Source organism: Drosophila albomicans, chromosome 3 (assembly GCF_009650485.2).
Source record: "Drosophila albomicans strain 15112-1751.03 chromosome 3, ASM965048v2, whole genome shotgun sequence".
Lineage (NCBI taxonomy): Eukaryota > Metazoa > Arthropoda > Insecta > Diptera > Drosophilidae > Drosophila > Drosophila albomicans.
Window position 1 is genome coordinate 30106051 of NC_047629.2, and position 19819 is coordinate 30125869.

The window sequence follows — 19819 nt, forward strand, 5'->3', positions numbered from 1 at the left end:
AAAGGAAGGATTACAAAATTCTGACTTATTGAATTGATAAACTTAATGAATTTAACTTCACAATCTGGTATTTAAAATCATTTCTGCCAAGGGAAATGAGAATAAAGGAATTAAATTTATTGCTATATACTATCTTTTGTAGTAATAAATTTAATTATAGAATGCAAAACTTAACTCTTATATAGCAAATATACCAAATAAAAATTAGTGTACACTCTGCAAATCGACAGCAACTTTTCCATAACCTAAACACAGCAATAGCAACAGTTCTATACAAGCAGCTGGCGCATCTCACTCTGATTCACTCTATTTGTATTTTGTATCTTTCCACACAGTACTCGGGCACCAATGCTGAGTTCACGAAGGCGGATACTGTGATCTTTCGCACGGATTTGTATAATACGTCAGCAAAGCGCTTGGAATACAAATTCAAACGCACGCTCAAATATGATTCCAAGTGGTTGGACAGTAAGTAACAAACAAAAAAAGAGAACAGAAGCAACTCAACCAAAGCCAACCGAAGCTCATGGCTGTGGCACTAGATAAAAATTGAAAAAGGATTCTGGATGCTATGGCGCGTTACAAATGATTTCGCGCTTGAATCCTCTTCTATTTTTTTTTTTACTTTTTTGTTATGTATTCTTTTTGTTTGTATTACGTATACGCACTGTGGTGTGTGTGTGTGTGAGTGGTATTGTGTGATGATGCGATTCATGAGTAGCCGACAGCTAATCGGCTTAGGCTATTCAATTATGTAGATCGTTACTCAAAGCAGCAGGTCATCAATCTGCGTCAGAAAGAATCTTTACTCCTCTCATCTCATCTCAACTTTCTATGTTTCTTTACAGAACCGAATTTCGTTGGCTCCTTTGATATTGGCGAGTATGTGTACTTCTTTTTCCGAGAAACAGCCGTGGAGTACATTAACTGCGGCAAGGCGGTCTATTCGCGGATTGCACGTGTTTGCAAAAAGGATGTTGGAGGCAAGAATCTGTTGGCCCACAATTGGGCCACATATCTAAAGGCACGACTCAACTGCAGCATTTCGGGCGAATTTCCGTTCTACTTCAATGAGATACAATCGGTTTATCAACTGCCCACGGACAAGACACGCTTCTATGCAACATTCACGACCAGCACCAATGGCCTGATTGGATCAGCCGTGTGCAGCTTCCACATTAACGAGGTCCAAGCCGCTTTCAATGGTGAGTGCAGCAGTTCCATTCTAGTCATTCGATTGCATAAGCGTGGGTGGCACAAAGAGTATGTTGTGTGCATCACATAGAGATGTGGCTTCTTGTGACAAAGTGTGTTAAAGATGTTTGATTCATTTAAAAATTTATAGTTTGAATTTGAAGTTTGAAAATTCAAAGTGAAACATAAGAGTTTAGAGCATAGAAATTATTGGAAAAGATTTCATCTTCATCTAAGTGACAACTTAATAGAAATAAATCCCTGTGTTATGAATATAACTTCTATATTTAAACGTCCACTAATTAGTTTTTCTATATTTAAATGCCAACTTAATAAATTGATTTATTATTGATCATGACTATATTTAAATGACAGCTGATTAGTCTCTTTATCCTTTATATAAACGCTTTATTTAATATATATGGATGAGCAATTCATTACTTAAAGAATTGTTTAATAGTAATAGAATATTAATAATAGTCCTATTTTTAAATGAAAGCTAAATAGTCTTAGATGCCTAGACCACAAGTTCTCAGCTGCTTAAGTCGTAAAGGGAATCTCGCAACCTTCGAGGCAACCCTCGTGTATTACTTATGTATGCAGGCATGTGCTTATGTAGATGTTAAGTGTTGTATGCAAAATGGATGCCCGCACACATGTGATGAACGTTATCGGAGCCACAATGTTGCCAACTGTCAACTCAACTGACGTGCAATTTTCTCTTTTGTTTTGCGAGCGAGCAACTAAATTGCGCTCAATCCCTCAAGTGCTTTGAGTGGAAATAGTAATAGAAACAAGAATAGAAATAGAAATAGAAATCGAAATACGAATAGCTATAGCAATAGCAATAGCAATAGGATTGGCAAATGGCAAATGCAACTTATCGGTAAATTTTATTTGCAAAACTGCAGCACATTGGTTTCAGCTGGCCCTCATGTGATTTTCGTGCCACACGGCGAGCCCAGAGCTCAGTGGACGGGGACAACTCTAGCTACAGTTTCAGTTGCGATAAATCCAATATAGGTGTAGCGTACAGATCCAATAGCAGTAGCAGCAGCGGCAGCAAACACACACACTGTGAAGGTAGAGTGGGAGCTGAGCACTCACGACGTTGAGTGTTTTGTAATTTCAGTGCCCGCTCTCTCTTTCTTTTTGCAGCGTGTGCGGAGCAACATAAATCGTATTAGAAAATCCATTTGAATGGATTATTGCCACACACACACACTGCCACTGAGCCACGCCCACTTAGAGACTCTTAACGTTTACGCCCAAGCACAACACAGCTGACACTTTGGGGTCGCAGATTTAAAACTTCAATTGCAACACTTGCCACCTGGCATGTTGGTTGCTCAGTTCAAAGTCGAAAATATAATGCCTTATATATTGTTTTCATTCTCTCTTTTTCCGCAGGTAAATTTAAGGAGCAATCCTCGTCAAACTCCGCCTGGCTGCCGGTGCTGAACTCTCGTGTGCCAGATCCGCGACCCGGCACATGTGTCAACGATACCTCAAATCTGCCAGATACCGTCCTGAATTTCATACGCTCGCATCCACTTATGGACAAAGCCGTAAATCACGAGCACAACAATCCGGTCTATTATAAAAGGGATTTGGTGTTCACAAAGCTCGTTGTTGACAAGTAAGTTTTATTTCCACTTGTTATCTCTCTCTCCCTCCTTTTCTCATCGCATTCCTTGGCTATGCTCCTATTCAACATACATACGTACATTTTGTATGTATGTATATGTTCTTTACCTATACACGAAGGATGGTTTTTATTCAATTTTTAATTTATTTGCGTATTCTACGATTTGTTTCTGTGTTTCTGTTTGTGGTTTGTCTCTCAAAGTGCAATTTCATGTTCGAGCAAACTCATTTCATCATTTGAGTGCTTTAATTAAGCCAAGTCAAGCGTGTTTTGTGCTCCCAAAATAAAAGCGATATCAACATCAATTTGAAACATTCCTCATTGTGGCCAAACAAAAGTACAGATTTATCATAAATAAAAATAACATAGAAACAAATTATCCAAGCACACATTGATGTCGATAAAATCACGATAGTTTCGCATTTTAATAATGAATGTATTTAAATAATATTTGGACTGACAATTTATTTCTAGATAAAACCGATGTTCATTTGACATCACTTTAATAGAAGAAATATAAAACAATAATATCTCATGTTAAATCTGTAGCGCAATCCACATATGTACATTAAATTGAATGCTCTACTAACAAAATAATATACCAAAAAAATACAATAATATAATATATAATAATAATGAAATCTATACCACATTATCTTAAATACCACAGAAAAAAGTTTAAAATATTTCGAAAGCAGTATTATTACTTAAAATATACTGACAAAATATTGTAATTTCATATATTAATATAATACGATATTCAAAATATATGTTATTATTAACCAAAGCCACTACAATGCAACACCTATCATTATGCAGTTTCTAAGTTTTCAAACTATTAACTTCCTAATATAACAACATTTTAATAAAAACTCATTAAAACATAAAAAAGAAACAAATACAAAATGAAATCTTCGGATAAGATTAATGTGCTTGAAATTGAAAAATAACTTGCAGCTGAAAAACTGGCTCATTTTCAGTCATTAACGCATTAATGCAAATGAATGTTGTAATTAAAAATACAATAGCAACATTCTGATGAAATGTTATTTGATAATCACATTTTTCCGTTGCTTCACCTTAAAAAACATGGCAAAAATGTAGTTTCGTTTTTTTGTGTTGTATTGTGATTACTTGCAAATTTATTGGCATTTCAAATTTAATTGCAGTCGAATATTAAAAATAGATAAATAATATGCATAATTGCGTTCAAAAAAATGTGACTGCCATATAATATTATTTACATGGGGTTTTCTATATGGATTAATTGCTCGGCAACTGACAACTGGCGGGCAGCAAATGGCGAAATCATGTGACGAATTTTAATACCGACATTTACTCGCATCGCACAACAGTTGCAAGTTGCCGACACGCTCAGGTGTTACAAGCCCGCTATTAATATGGGAAACAATAATAAAAGACAACAACAAAAAAACATAAATGCGAATGAAAAGAATGCAGATGGATCAGAGAGAGAGAGAGAAGTGGGGTTTTATTTAATTTCGTTAATATTCAGGTCGTTTATCATATTAAATAAGCATTTAATTTCGCAACGCATTGCATCGTTTCATGTATTTTAATCTCAGCCATTGTATGTAACTCGCTCTTTAAACTGTTTGGGATTTTCTCTCTTTTGTTTTGTTTTGTGTGTGTGGCAGAATCAAAATCGACATATTGAACCAGGAGTACACCGTATACTATGTGGGCACCAATCTGGGTCGCATCTATAAAATCGTACAGTATTATCGCAATGGCGAGTCGCTGTCGAAACTTTTGGACATCTTTGAAGTGGCACCCAATGAGGCCATCCAGGTGATGGAAATCAGCCAGACACGTAAATCTCTGTATGTGGGCACCGATCATCGCATCAAGCAAATCGATTTGGCAATGTGCAATCGCCGTTACGACAATTGCTTCCGTTGCGTCCGTGATCCATACTGCGGCTGGGACAAGGAAGCCAACACGTGCCGTCCATACGAATTGGATTTGCTGCAGGTGAGATTCAGAGAGTCCAAATCATTTCATTGTAAACAAAAATGCAAATTTTTTACTCTTTATTTTGTTCGACAACAGGATGTGGCGAACGAGACAAGCGACATTTGTGACTCCAGTGTGCTAAAGAAGAAAATCGTTGTCACCTATGGCCAGAGTGTGCATCTGGGTTGCTTTGTCAAGATACCCGAAGTGCTGAAGAACGAACAGGTCACCTGGTATCATCACTCCAAGGACAGAGGACGGTGAGTCAAATGCGTCAAGCATGCAACATTCAAGTTTACCTCAATCGAATACGCTTTTGCTTGCAGCTATGAGATCAAGTACAGCCCCACCAAATACATTGAGACCACGGAGCGAGGACTGGTTGTGGTATCGGTGAATGAGGCCGACGGTGGACGCTACGATTGCCACCTTGGTGGCTCGCTGTTGTGCAGCTATAACATAACCGTCGATGCGCATAGGTGAGTCCAGCACATTAAATGGCCAATAATTGACTTATAATTATTGCCCCGTTTCTTTTTACCCCCGCGCACAGATGCACGCCACCGAACAAAAGCAATGACTATCAGAAAATCTATTCGGATTGGTGTCATGAATTCGAGAAATATAAAACAGCCATGAAGTCCTGGGAAAAGAAGCAAGCGGTAAGTTATTTGCCTGATTGAAATTATAAGAGCTTAGGCCGCACACTAATGAGCCGACGCCGTGTTGTCGTGTCCGTTGTCCAATGTCCAATGTCCGATGTCCGTTGTCCGTGCAATCGGGGGCAGACACATGCCATAATAAATGATTTGGCGGGCAATTATTTTAATAACTTGCCGCTGACGCTGACGCCGCCACGGGCTGGCAAGCTGACACCACACACAGCACACATAACGTCAAATCACAAACAGTGTAAAGTAGTTAAGCTATCATTATCTAAACACCACCTGCCACCCGCACCTGACGTCCTGATGGTCTGATTGAGCGATGCTTTATACATACGTTTCGAACGTATGCTAATTGCCTATGTGACAGGTATTCAGCGCCACATACATGAGCAATTAAAATGCAATCATTTTGTGTATCGTTGTTGTGTACTTCAATATAATATGCATATAATACTCATCAACATTACCTTCAATTTGTTTTATCGCCCCCCCAAAAACAGCAATGCTCGACGCGCCAGAACTTCAGCAGCAACCAACATCCAAATGATATCTTCCGCAAGAACAACGTTTGATACCACGACAATAGTTTTGTCGTCAACATGCCGCCACCAAGCACGTCCATCAAACGTTTCTACTAAATTCATTGAACCACCCAGAGATGAGTTTACAATTTAAATCAAATTCAATAGACGACTTGAGTTGAGTTGAGTTGTGGATGCAAATAGCAATCGATTGGCGCTAAACTGAATAAATAAGTTTAAATAAATTTAAGCAATATGTAAACCGCGAACTCGTAAACTCGATCAACTGCATTTATACGGATATCAACGTACATATGTATAGCGAACCACTTCCAGTACAGTGCATTTATTCAGCATACTCGATACTTTAATTGCAATTGCAAACATCTAAAGAAAATAAGACATTCGTCTGCGCAATAACAGAAATATAATAATTCATCAATAGTTAGCTACAAAAACGAAGAAACAAACAATAAAAGATCACTTCATATCGTTAATATAATAAACATTTTACATTTAATACAATATAAATAAAATTACATATTTAAGCATACTTAATGCATACTTAAAGTAAACGCAACGTTTCAACATGTTAATAATTCTATCGACAAATACAAAACTAAAGGATGAACAAGCAAACAAGTATTACACATAAACGTAAAAGTAAATCAGCAAAATGAGCCAGCATTTCATTCACGTAATTCATAATTAAATCAATCGAATCATAATTAAACTAAAATTAACCTTAATATACGAAATAGCAGTTAGCATTTAGCATACATATAAACACGAATTGCATCTAAATAAAAGTCGAATAAACCTACACGTAATTGTAATTGGAGAAGCAATGTGATGTTAAGTTTTGATACATTTATGAATTTGCCAGATTAAATCATCATCATCTGAATCATATCACGAGATGAATGAGTAACTAAATATGAAATGAAATGCATTTAAAGCAACTGCCGCATTAAATACGCACAACAACACATTCAAACGTACATATTGATAAGCATACTAAAATATTATGGAAATTAAATCAGATTTGCTTAATTGAACTAAACTAAACTAGATGAACTGCAACTTCAACTAAGTAACGTCAATGAGCAATATACATACATAATAATAAATATAAAATATTACAAAGCAGTAGTAAAATATCCAACGCTGAATTATACAAATAATATATAAATACAATCTACATCAAATCGGTCCATAGTTTATACACAACATAACATAATAAAAACTCGCATAATTCGCAATTTTGTCAATTTCACATGCAACTTAATCGTTTCTTCACATCATAATCCGAATTTTGATTTCAACTAAACTTGCCAAGACACAATAAAGCAAAAATAAACCGAAAATATGAATTTTTAGCATACTGTTCTATGTGTACTTAAGCTAAATCGACAACATTTTAGTTACTAAGCGTTTAGTTATAAATTAAATTTTAATAAAAAAAAAAACGTATCTATAAAAACAAACTTGATATCTTTTTCATTGGGCAATGATTCAAATTCAAATTATCAACATAATTTTCCATTACATTTCCACAATTTGTTATCTGCAATGCTGCGCCCCCATGAAGTGGATAATAACTACCCCAAGTTCTGACTGTGAAAACGGAGAGAGATAAAAAAAGTTCGGGCGCAAATCACAATCACAAAAGAATTAGAAAAGTTGCGCAGGGGGAAAAAAAGAGCGAGAAATTAAATCAGTCTGTAAAAAAGAAATGAAAATTAAATGAAAACAGCAGCAACAAAAATTACACGCATTGTTGAAAATGCCTCAAATAATTTCCTGCACTTAATTTCACACTAAGGAAAAGGCAGCAAAAATTACGAAACAGAATTTGTGGTATGACTTGGCCTAGTTTATGCTAAGAGGAAATATTCTTAATAAAAAACTGCATATTAAAGAGATGAATTAATGTAGAAATAAGTTAGAGAGTTGTATTAATATAGACCTCTAAGGCGTCTTATCCCTTTTGCATATCCTGAGCTAATTAAAGCCCAAGCTGCGAGCAATATTTGGCTTTCACAAAGGTCGAAATAGGGCACAAAATAAAACGAAGGCAGTTACCCATACCCCGATTTCCATATTTTGCGCCTTTTGCCAGCCGCCTGCCAGCTGAATTGCTACGAAAATTTTCGTCTTTGTTCTTTAAAATTATCGCACAGCAAATAAATTTTGCTGGAATCTGCGCCTGTCATTGTCGTTGTCTTCGTCGTAGCTGTTGTTGTTGTTGTTATTGCCTCGTCCCTGGCAGTCGTTGTAATTGTTTTAGCATCCTTTTGGCCCCGGCAGGGTGCCATCGTCCATTCTGCCAGCTTGCGCCTGGCTGTCTGCTTGAGCATATTACCAAAATGGTTGTCAACACTTTGGCGCAAAAGCTTTTAGAATTCATTTGAGCGCTCCGCTATCCACTCTCTCTCTCTCTCTCTCTCTCTGGGCCTGGTTAATGGTGCCCACGGCCATTTTTCCACGCTTTGTGTAATTTGGTGCTCATTATTTTATTGTGTCCAGCGTTTCAGCATTTCGGTGTTTCGGCATTTCGACGGGGAGCTGTTGCTGCGCACGTTGAATATCCAAATTGCAAATTTTAAGAGCCCAACAGCAGTTAATCTTTTTTGTGTTATTTTCTTCTTGTGTTCGCTTTTCCTTTTTTTTTTTTGTTGTTATTTCGATTATACGGCAAATACCATTAAAAAACAATTTAAAGTTTATCACACGCCGTTTTCGCTGCCTATTTTGTGGCACACGACGACGCAAAAGCGAGCTATTGCTGAACATTCTCGATTATTAAAAACTCTGTGCTTTGAGAGTGTTGGGTTGTACTTTGGCTTAGAAATTTCACTGACAATCAAATGTAAATTTGGTAAGTTAAAGAATAGAAATATGGGGTGGAACCTAAGTTACATTACCAAGCAATACTTGTGACCTTAGCATGCAGTTTTCAAATACGCAAAGCATTGACTTTTTGCTTGCTCCATAAAGTCTCATACTTTTATTGCAAGCATTTTGTTATGAAATTGAAATTGCAAAGAAATTTTAAGATTACATCATGAGCTGAGCAAATGCAAAAGACTTTTATAGCGTCTTCAGGTTTTTGCTGCTGTTCAGGTACAATTAATTTGACTGCCGCAGGATTGTTGGTTGGTTAGTTGGTTGGCTGCTAAACCATGACAAGCAACTGATGCGCAACAGACCGTAAGTGTTTGCCCTGCCCCATGTACTACACTGAAATTTACTTAAGAGGCACACACACACACACTAACACTCACATGAAGTCTCACACTTATTTATACTCACGAAATAAGCCTTCAGGCATACAGTCTATGTCACATTACGCATACGCAACGTGGCCCGTATGCGACGTGCTATGATTGTTGTTGCTGTTCTTGTTTCTTGTATTTTTGGTCGTGCTCTTTTCGACTGCTTCCGTGCAGACAATTAAAATCTGGCAGCATTTTACTTGTAAGCCGCTTAATAGGACTGCGAAGTCCTTTCTGCACACAACTGCAGCATCAAATGCGACCCGAAAATGTGTTCATGCGTGAGAATCTCACACACACGTAGAGGAGACTGAGGGCTGTTCACCGTACATGTGATGCGATGTGTGTGTTAACTCAAGCCAGACAAAGTGCATGGCTAAAAGTTGCGAGAGATGGTGGAGAGAGGAGAGAGAGTGGAGAGAGATCCGACTAAATTATGGTCATAGCTTTAGGTTTATGGGAATATGCATGTTCTTACCCCTGGCTTAAAGCTGCACTTAGTTAGTTAGCAGTTGCATATTAATTGGAATGCTTGAGTCGAAAAGCAAAGATTGCGTCGACGGAATACAGAGAGAGAGGAGAGAGAGAGAGAGCTGAAATGAGCTTATCGGCGACCACATTGCATAATTCCAACTGAGTGCGCCAAGACAAATGTTAATTTAAAATGAAATACTTTGAACTATTCAACTTGTGCAAATATTTTATCATCCAACAAGGCGACATTTATGATTGTCGCACACACACTCACACACACACACACAGAGACATACTAACCAGGCAGGCCAAAAGCTAAACCACAAGTTTTCTGCCCATTCTCCGTCTGTCTTCTGTCCTTATAGCTCCGCTTTTCTGTTTGCTTTGTACTGAGTGTGTGTGTGTGTGAGTGTGATTGTGGGTTGCTGCTGCAGGACATTCATTTGCTGAGCAATTCTGTTCTGGATATTTGCTGTTCTGTTCTGTAGCTGTGTCTGTCTTGGCCATGTCTGTCTTATCAAGCGACCAGGTCAAGCGCAAAGGTGAGAAATAACAAAATTTCAAATTTGGTTTCGGGGCATTTCAGCTGCTGCACCAAAGATTATTGGGTTAATGTGCACACCCAATTCTCCAACACTTCCCTTTCGCTATGTCGCTCTGTCTGTTGCTATCTCTGTGTTCTATCCCATGAAAGACAAATACCTCGAACTGCAGCTACAAATTCGTATTTCCATTTGCACACTTTTATGCTTGTGAATTGTAGCAGTTGGCAGTTTTACACTCACACTCGCACTCACACATACTCGAAATTCATATTCAGACACAAAAGTCCACACTTTGTTGAACTTAAATTGAATTCCAGTCTCACTGCTGTTTGACAAATACAAATCTTAAGTATTTGTGCATGGACAACAAGATAAGTATAATTAAAACTACAGATTTACGAGTATTCATATAACTTTCTATACCTGTTTGTAACTTTTAATTGGAAATCTTTAACAATTTATTCGTTATGCGGCTTGCAAGAAAATACATTTGCAACATTTGGCACTTGACGATAAGATTTTTGATTGGCACTCTGATTGAAACATAGTTTTGTTGTATTCTTAGCAAGCAAGAGATCAAAAGTAAATTGCGAACAAAGGGCAAAGACTTTTTTTAAACCAAACTCATTCGAAAGCAGCTCTCAATCCAATTAAATTTATAATGCATACACTGGCAAAAAAAAAGCTATTAAATGAAGATTTTATTCTAATATATTTGATGTTCTTATTTATAGAGGAAAAATCTGTTAAAACCACAAAAAATTTAATAAAATTAAAAAGTATTAATTAACTATACTTTTTTTGTATTATACGAATTATGCCTATCACTATTATTATTCAAATGTCATTCAATTATTCGTATTTTTCGATTTTAAGATTTTTGTAACCTAAGTCTAGTACCTTTGATTTTTTAAAGAACTTGTCATTTTGCAGAATGTTTTTAGAAATAGTAATTATTGCTCATGATGCTGACATCTAGTATATTTTGTACTCTGTGGTATATTTTAAAAGCAGTATAATATCTATATACATACATGTATAGCCATGTATGTTATAGCCTTCTGCGAATATAGCCTGCTATATTCGGTATTCTATGGTATATTTTAAATGCAGTACAATATATATATATACCAAATAAAGCCTACAACATTATTTTTAGTAATTTTGCGGTATATTTCTAAAATATTTCGACAATACTGATTTATTGAAGATTGGAAGAAGGATATCCCACAGTTGAGCATACCCGACTGTAGGTTTCTTACTCGTTTACCATGTATTCTTTAAAAAATCATTAGAAAGCAAACAAAAGCTTTTATTGAGCTTATTTTGATTATCTTTGAATACTTCTAATTCCAATATTTTGAAATGTTGCCTTGTAATGAATTAGCTGCTAAATAACAACACTTAAAATAATACCAAAAATTGCCAGCCAAAATTAACTTGAATACTATTAAGCAAATACTACGCAAAAGTGATTTACATATTCAGCAAGTTTCTATCGCGATAACTCTATTATATAGCCCCAACTTCATCGTCCATCCTCAGTCATTTCCCCTGCATAATCATGAAGTCTTCTTTGTCACCGAGTTCCATTTGAACTCGCGACCATGTCCTTCTCCTTCTCCGTCTCCATATTCGTAGCCGTAGCCGTAGCCGTATCTGAGCTCCTCATTTGCGCTTAAAGCGCATTTTTTCGCACCAAAAAATTAAGCCCAATTATGCTTGATTCACTGGCTTGGAAAATTAATTATGTGCACCTATTATTATTGTTGAGCTTGTGCATTTGGCCAGCAGCGGCAGCTTCCGTCGTCTGTCCCACGTCGCACGTCGCACACAAAATTAAAATTCATATGATATTAAATTTGATTTTTTTTACTTCTCTTTGACGGAAGTACTTGCTGCATATTAAGTGTCATTATGCATTTCAGTAAATGAGAGAACGAAGAGTATGATAAAGTTTTTCATCAGATCAAGGAAGGCGTTGGCCGGCTACGTCACAACCTGTGCAGCAGTTTGTGTGTGAGTTTTCATCAACATTTGAGTTCACTTCAGTACAACTTGTCGGACTGAGCACAGAACTAATTCCTTAAAAATCATTTCCAATTTTCTGAAAATTTCGAATGTAAAAAATTTCAAGTGTAAAACGTAAAATTCTAGATTCGTTTAATTTTATACAATATTTGTACATTTCCAAGACGAAACTCCACATTGTTTTTTATTTTTTTTGAATAATGTCTTCGTATCGCGATGTTCGTATGGTTAAGGTGGCTCGCAGTCTCTTGTCCTACAAGAGCAGAGTGAATGTGCGTGCGTTGCGTGCGTTTTCCTCGAAGTGCGACAAGCCCAAGGGCGTTGTTGTGGGCGTGTACCAGAAAGATGGCGACAAGCCCATTCGATCCTCGGAGAATGCTGTGCTGCTCGATGACGCTGTCGGTGGCAAGATAATGAGTTTGATACGTGAACGTGGAATGGACGGAAGGCCAGGCAAAGGACTGCTCTTCAATGGTCTCGAGGGTGAATACTCTACGGTAGCTGTCGTCGGCATGGGCGTGGCAGGAGCTGGCTACAATGAGCTCGAGGAACTGGACGAGGGCATGGAAAACGTCCGCATTGCGGCGGGCACAGGAGCGCGAGCCCTGCAGCTGCAACGCATGGCCGAGGTGCATGTGGATGGCATGGACTTTCCCGAACAGGCGGCCGAGGGTGCCGCCTTGGCGGTGTGGCGCTACAATGCCAACCAGCGCAAGAAACATCGTCTGGCCACCCCGAAGTTGCACATGTACGGCAAGGGCGATCACGATGCCTGGGTGCGTGGTCTGTTCAAGGCGGAGTCACAGAATCTGGCGAGACGTCTCTCCGATACGCCGGCGAATCAGATGACGCCCTCCATCTTTGCTCAAGCTGCTGTGGATGCGCTGTGCCCGTGTGGCGTGTCTGTGGAGGTGCGCTCAATGGACTGGATCGAAGATATGAGCCTCAACTCGTTCCTCATGATCGCCAAGGGATCCTGCGAGCCCCCGCTGCTGCTGGAGTGCACCTACTGCGGCACCGCACCCGAGGAGAAAGGCGTGCTCATGCTGGGCCAGGGTCTGACCTTCCACAGCGGCGGCCTGTGCCTCAAGCCCAAGAATGGCATGGACATCTATCGTGGCGCCATGTCCGGAGCTGCCGTCTGCGTTGGCGTCCTGCGCGCTGCCGCCGCCCTCTCGCTGCCCATGAATATCACGGCCGTAATTCCACTCTGCGAGCACATGCCATCGGGCATGGCGGTGAAGTGTGGCGATGTGGTGACTCTGCTCAATGGCGTCACCTTGGGCATTAAGAACGTCGACAAGGCGGCGGTCGTTATGATGGCAGATCCCCTGCTCTATGCTCAGGCGAACTTCAAGCCGAAAATGATCTTGACCATTGGCTCGGTGGCGCGTGGCGTCAGCTATGGCCTTGGCGGCAGCTCGACGGGATTGTGGAGCAATTCGGCGTACCTGGCCAAGCAGTTCCGCAAGGCTGGCGGCATCACTGGCGATCGTATCTGGCGCATGCCGCTCTTCCGCTACTTCAAGGAGATCATCACTAGCAACTCAACGTATGACATGAGCAATTGTGGCCGTGGACCCGCTTCGTCCTGCTTGGCAGCTGCCGTCCTGCATTCGCTGGTGCCGTGCTTAGATTGGGCGCATCTGGACATTCGGGGCACCGGCATGACGACCAAGGTTAATCCGCTGCCGTATCTGCTGAGGGATTGCATGACCGGACGGCCAACACGCACAGTGATTCAGTTTATGTATCAAATGGCCTGTTCCCAGTCTTGAAAAGTAGTTACCTCTCGATGCATAGACATTTATCGTGTATTTAGTATAGTATGTTATTTGGAAGTCATATTACTTTTTTTGATTTTGGATTAAAAATGATCAGATTCAGACGATTACCACAATTTGTTTTGCCTTGACAAACCTGCTTCGTCGTATCTGCTCTGTCGTTTTCAATTACTCAACATAGCGCTGGCCAAAGGGATGGGGTAGGGGAATGAGAACGTGTGCAGCTGTTGATTGAAGCGCAAATCGAATTTACGACCATAAACGCTGAGCTTTTCTTAGACGCGTCAACGACGCGCAAAAGTATGCTATGCAAAGCTTATATTGCGCTGTGTGTGGGGCTCAAAAGGAGGAACACGTCCTGACGGTTATATTTCTATATACACTCTATAGTATAGCGTCTATACCCTGTTTGGGTGAGACTGTTGGGTCGTATTGGAATGAAGCTGAATAGAAATATTAATGATTTCATATATAACTTAAAAAGTAAACCTTGGTTATCATATTTTGAAAATACAATAAATAAATTATATATGAAATAATATATATTGGATACAACAAAAATAAATTCAACTATAAGCTAAATAAATACATTTTAAAAACATATACAAATTTAGTATATAACAATATTAATGAGATGCCAAAATAATAACATTGGTATGCTTAACATATTGTGAACTGCTGTGAACTTTGAAATAGCAGTGCTTACGACTTACGTGTTAAAAATTGCAAAATACTATTATATGAATATGAAAATGAATATATTAATTTTTAACTTATTCAACCATTTTCCTATTTCCATGTTCCATTTCACCAGAATAAAGTGATCAACTAGCAAAAAGAAATATGCGACAAATCCTGCTATTCCAAAGTTTACAACTGTACAACAAATATATAAAATCTTTATTAATAAATTAAATGAAATAAAAAATTATAAATAGTTTAAAAATAACTTTTCTATTATTATAAAATTGGTTTAGTTTATACCAAAATATGATTAAATTCGATGTTAAAATATTCATTTAGGTATGTTGCTCCTTCTTTTTAAATACAGGGTAACTTGTAAGTCTTTCTTCGCAGCTGAACAACATTTTCATTTACAGCTCGGCAGACGTATAAATGTTGTCTGATTAGCGTGTGTCAGCAATTGATTTTGCACATTTGATTGAGTGTCTTAAGCTGCGCCTGATTCCACGCACACAGACAGCGAAAGGCAGACAGAGAGATAAACAGAGAGACAGAGCAATGAAGACAGGTGTGCCTGACGTGTGTGCGTGTATGAGTGTGTATGTGTGTGTGTGTGTGCTTGTGGCATTACATAGCCGGCTTATCGACTGCTAGCTTAGCTTTGCTTGCAACTCATCAAATTACCAAAGCCAAGGCAAGTGAAGTCAAATCAGTCGTCAGTCAGTCAGCCTTTGGTCTTTGATGTGCTTGAGCTTTGGCGTTATTATTTACCATAAATTGTTTGGGCTTTTGACAATGAAATTACCTTAAAGCTGTTCAATCAATGGCATTTATTGTGCTGACTTGATTACACCTGTGCTTCTGCCTCGTGTCTACCACAAATGCGATCGAGTATTGTATACAGTGCTGTGTTTACTTTAGAGTGAAGCATTTGTGCGTCTGTTTTGTGCCATGCAACGAGGCATATGACATTAGGGCTAATCACAGTCGGAGGCAGAAGCAATGCTCTGGCTCAATATTTAATTTAACCAACCGGGAAGGGAATTTGTGCATGTGTGTGTGTGCTAGTTGTGTATTTGCAAATGCAGATTTTGGCTGCTCGTATTTGACACTGCTGCAGCAGCTGCCAGCTGCCGGCAAAGCTTGCTTTGCTTTGCTTTGCTTTACAAAGCCAAACGGAGCAATCGTAGCAATTGGAACCCAAGCGCTAAAGACGTTGTCCTTGCCACCAAAATGCGAATGTGTGTGTGTGTTTTGCTTGCAGCATTTGCGCACAATCAAATTTAATCTCGCTTTCAAATGTCAAATCACAAACTGCTTGATTACACATTGAAAGGACCCGAGTCCTGAGTCCTTGTTTGCATGCATGCATGCAAGGAAAAGCCAAAATCCAAAGCTAAACAAGAAGCTGATTTTATTTATTTAATGGCTTGCCTGATGCTCACCTTTGGCTTGGACAAATCTGGCTTACAAATTCATTTGCTACATTGATTAATTAATGCTAATTTACGAAAATTCCATTTGGCCATTAGCCGCAGCCAAACACAACAACAACAGCAACAACAACACAAAGGACGAGCCTCGTTCCGTCTGCATCTGTTTTCTGTTTCTGGTTTTAGTGTGTGCTTAATTTAGTGCTTTAGTCACACCACAGACACACATATCTTCTCAGATGCTTAGTCGTCGTCGTCGTCTGTATTTGCAATTTACTATTCCACAAATTTATGGCAAATTCCCACTTGTCCTTTGTCCTTTACAACTTCATTTGCCAGCCAATGACCGCTAAACTAATCAAGATTATGCTCGTGAGTGCGAAACAAAAGATTTAAATTACAATATTCCTTGCCAAGAAAAACAATTTTCATGACAGTTTCTCCTTGATGCTTTATGGAGCTTATCAAGCTGAACGAAATGTAGGAAATTGAATGATGACTGGACAAGAAAGAGCTAAGAATACTCTGTAAGAAACTATTTATTATTATCTTAATATTTATTATTACTTATTTCTTTATTACATAAGAAAATGTGCTAGGAATATCACTGATGCTAAAAAGCTTTCTAATGACAGTAAAGACTTATGCTATAAGAGTTTTAAGCATAAATCTGTATTTTAAAAGATACTTGCTTAGCTACTTTGTAGTCAGAATTAGGATTCTTCTTTGCGACTTACTTAAAATACTTTGTGATAAGGAAATGTTTAATTGCAATATATATTATAGGTAATAACCTGTTCATCTTTCTCGCATTTAAAATGCACTTTGCATTTTACTTTTACCTGCTTCACTATCATTTTTGTATTTCTATTTTACCAAGCTATTTACTTCAAAAAATTTTATAATTGAAAAAAAAATAATATTGAACAAAACGATTTTGTAATTTACGTGTGCTACTCTTAATTACTAAATACTTTATACTTTATTTATATTGTCTCTTTTAAATCCAAGTAATTTTTGTTCATTTGTCTTTTTATATAGTTTTAAATTCTACATTGCTGAGCGATTTATTAAAAAGTTGTTTATATGTAGTATAGAAATTGACCAGAGGTACAATTTAACTCAAAATTATACTTTTTTAATATTTTTATTTTGATAAATATTTTTTTATATTTTTGACTATTGTTCTTTTGTCTGCATTTTGGCATTAACAAAATGTTGAATTATATTCAATTTTATATTATTTTTAATTGGACATCATTCATTTTTGAAGTCATCGCAATTTAATGTAATCCTGAGAGGGTTACAAAATGTTCTAAGTTTAATATCTTTTTCCTCTTACTCGTATTTAAAATGCACATGACTTTCGCGCAAATTTATTATACATATTTTTTATTTAAGGGGTATTTTTATAAGCGTGCTTATTTTGCTTTGCGAATTATTCAAGCGTCAACTGTCTTGCTTGCGAAACATTTCTGTCAAGTTTAATTTAAGCTGTTTTATGTAGCTTTTTTTTCTTAATATTGTTATGCATTCTAGTTAATAACAATGCTAAGATGTCGTTTGAAGTGGAGACTGACATTTAATAACGTTTATATAGATACTCCTCTGGGAGCTTTATGCGATTTAAGGTTTTATTGGCCATTTGGTTGTGCATAAGAACATTGATGGCTGCAAATATGAGGGGCAAATTAAAAAATAAACAGACACACACAGAGAGTTTCTTGCAATTGGCTAAAATGGTAACGGCAATTGGCTGAAGGCGCATAAACGTTTGCTCCCCGGGCCAAGCTAAGACACGGGTTGGACTTGGACTTGGAGTTGGACTTGCCTGAGAAAGAGAGAAATGTACGGATTTTTTTGCTTATTTGTTAAATGACTTGAAAAAGTTAATCAAGCGTGATTTTGATACGCCCCAGAGATAACGAATTATAGCCACGAGTGTGAGTGTGTGAATACGTGTATGAATACGAGAGTGAATGCTTAGTGAATATGCTTGCTTTTGTTTCTGTTTAACTTTGGCCACTTTTGTTTACGCTGTATTTCAATCTTTACGCTGCTTATTCAACAAGCTGTTGTTGTTGCATAAGAGTGTTGAACTCGGGCCACTCGGGGTCCCATAAAAGTAATAACAAAAGCAAAGCAAACATATAGCAAATCGTCGGCGACACCTGTCGACGCCGTTTTATGAATTAATAAAGACGCCAAAACTCAAAATCAGCTAGATGTATGTGTGGGGGAAAACGAGGAAAACCGAAGAAAATGTGTGGGTGAATTGCCAGCCAGGTGGTCCACGATGAGGATGAGGAAGAGGAAGAGAAGAGAAGACGCCATCTGATTGTGCGTTCAGCTTATTAAACGCATTTTTACAGCGCGCTTAACAAGAATTTTCACTTTATATGCAAACATGTGAAACACTATAAACAAAGGACGCCAATTTGCACGCACACACACACACACACCCTCAGAGGGGACACACACATACACATAAACTCATATGCGCCAGTTGTGCGAAAAATTTCCTTTCTATTAAATTTTACAGTAAACTGAATTTACACCCAAGCAAACAAGAACAAAAACAGCAGCAACAGCAGCAACAACAACAAGACCCAAAATAACAACAAAGAAGCAGAAAAGCAACAACAACAACAACTGCAAGAAGAAGAAGAGCGCGTTATTAAACAGCATGAAAATTGCCAGAGCATTGAAATTGAGGGGGTTGCTCTCAGCGGGTGAGAAAGGGAAGGCAAGAGCTGAGCTGCCTGCTTCTTTTTTTCAGCTTTCGCTTTAGCGTCATCTTCGTCTCTTCTTCTTCGCATATTGCCAATGCGAGTGAGGCGAGCGTGTTATAAACAAAATGGCACAAAATGGCGACACCTGCTGTTGCAAATTAGAAAAATAAGATGTTTCATAAAAAATGAAATGTCAGAGGCAAATGCGGAAGGCGCACAAAATACAAACACACCCACACACGTACACTCACTGAGGGAACAACAGGTGAACCTGGCAGGGCAACGCTGTCAAAAAGCCAGCAGGGGACGTTCTGGCACATTAGCAAACAAATTCGAAGCCAAAATACACAATATATGAAAACAGGCTGGCGAAATGGAAATTGGAATGGATTTGTGCTTTAATGTGTGTTGGCTTACCCCTCCCCCCTCCCCTTCACACGCCACGCCACACCCAAACAAATGGTTAGTTCGCCCACAACTTGGCTACAACAACAGCCCCATTACTCAAAGGCCAAGCAGCAATTGAATAGAGCCTCAGCTGTGAAGGTAAAACGGCAATTACACGAGTTGAAAGTTGCACTTAAAACTTGGATTAAACAGAAAGATGAATTTGCTAATAACCTTACTAATATTAATCTTAACATTACCAATAGTAAATTAGTTTATGAAATAGTAAATAGTAAATAATAGAAGTAAATTTTAAACAAAATAAAATTACGAACTAACACAATTTCAAAACAACTATTTTAGAATTATAAATTTAATTCAAGTTTAATCATATTAAACTTAAATTACGCTTTGGAAACACATATTAGAAGGATATATGAAAACCATGGATTATAAGAAGGAA

At 38.0% G+C, this 19819-nt stretch overlaps 2 protein-coding genes across 3 annotated transcripts in view; both read left to right on the forward strand.

Moving 5' to 3' along the window:
* Nucleotides 1-7495, forward strand: part of LOC117567337 (semaphorin-2A) — a 50673-nt gene extending 43178 nt beyond the window's left edge. For both annotated transcript variants that reach the window (XM_034247256.2, XM_034247258.2), the window contains exons 8-15: nucleotides 336-468; nucleotides 849-1205; nucleotides 2605-2833; nucleotides 4501-4837; nucleotides 4916-5079; nucleotides 5146-5298; nucleotides 5373-5481; nucleotides 5988-7495. In XM_034247256.2, coding sequence (XP_034103147.1) covers nucleotides 336-468; nucleotides 849-1205; nucleotides 2605-2833; nucleotides 4501-4837; nucleotides 4916-5079; nucleotides 5146-5298; nucleotides 5373-5481; nucleotides 5988-6059 — 1554 coding nt within the window. In that variant the 3' untranslated portion in view covers nucleotides 6060-7495. The remainder of the gene's footprint in view (nucleotides 1-335; nucleotides 469-848; nucleotides 1206-2604; nucleotides 2834-4500; nucleotides 4838-4915; nucleotides 5080-5145; nucleotides 5299-5372; nucleotides 5482-5987) is intronic.
* A 4859-nt stretch (nucleotides 7496-12354) lies between these two features.
* On the forward strand, nucleotides 12355-14230 carry LOC117570271 (cytosol aminopeptidase-like). Its single transcript, XM_034251787.2, has one exon. The coding sequence runs from the start codon at nucleotides 12537-12539 to the stop codon at nucleotides 14112-14114; it is 1578 nt and encodes a 525-aa protein (XP_034107678.1). The 5' UTR covers nucleotides 12355-12536; the 3' UTR covers nucleotides 14115-14230.
* The last annotated feature ends 5589 nt before the right edge of the window (nucleotides 14231-19819 follow it).

Excerpts from the sequence above, each read along its gene's own strand:
- LOC117570271 (XM_034251787.2), top strand. The coding sequence starts at position 12,537 with ATGTCTTCGTATCGCGATGTTCGTATGGTTAAGGTGGCTCGCAGTCTC.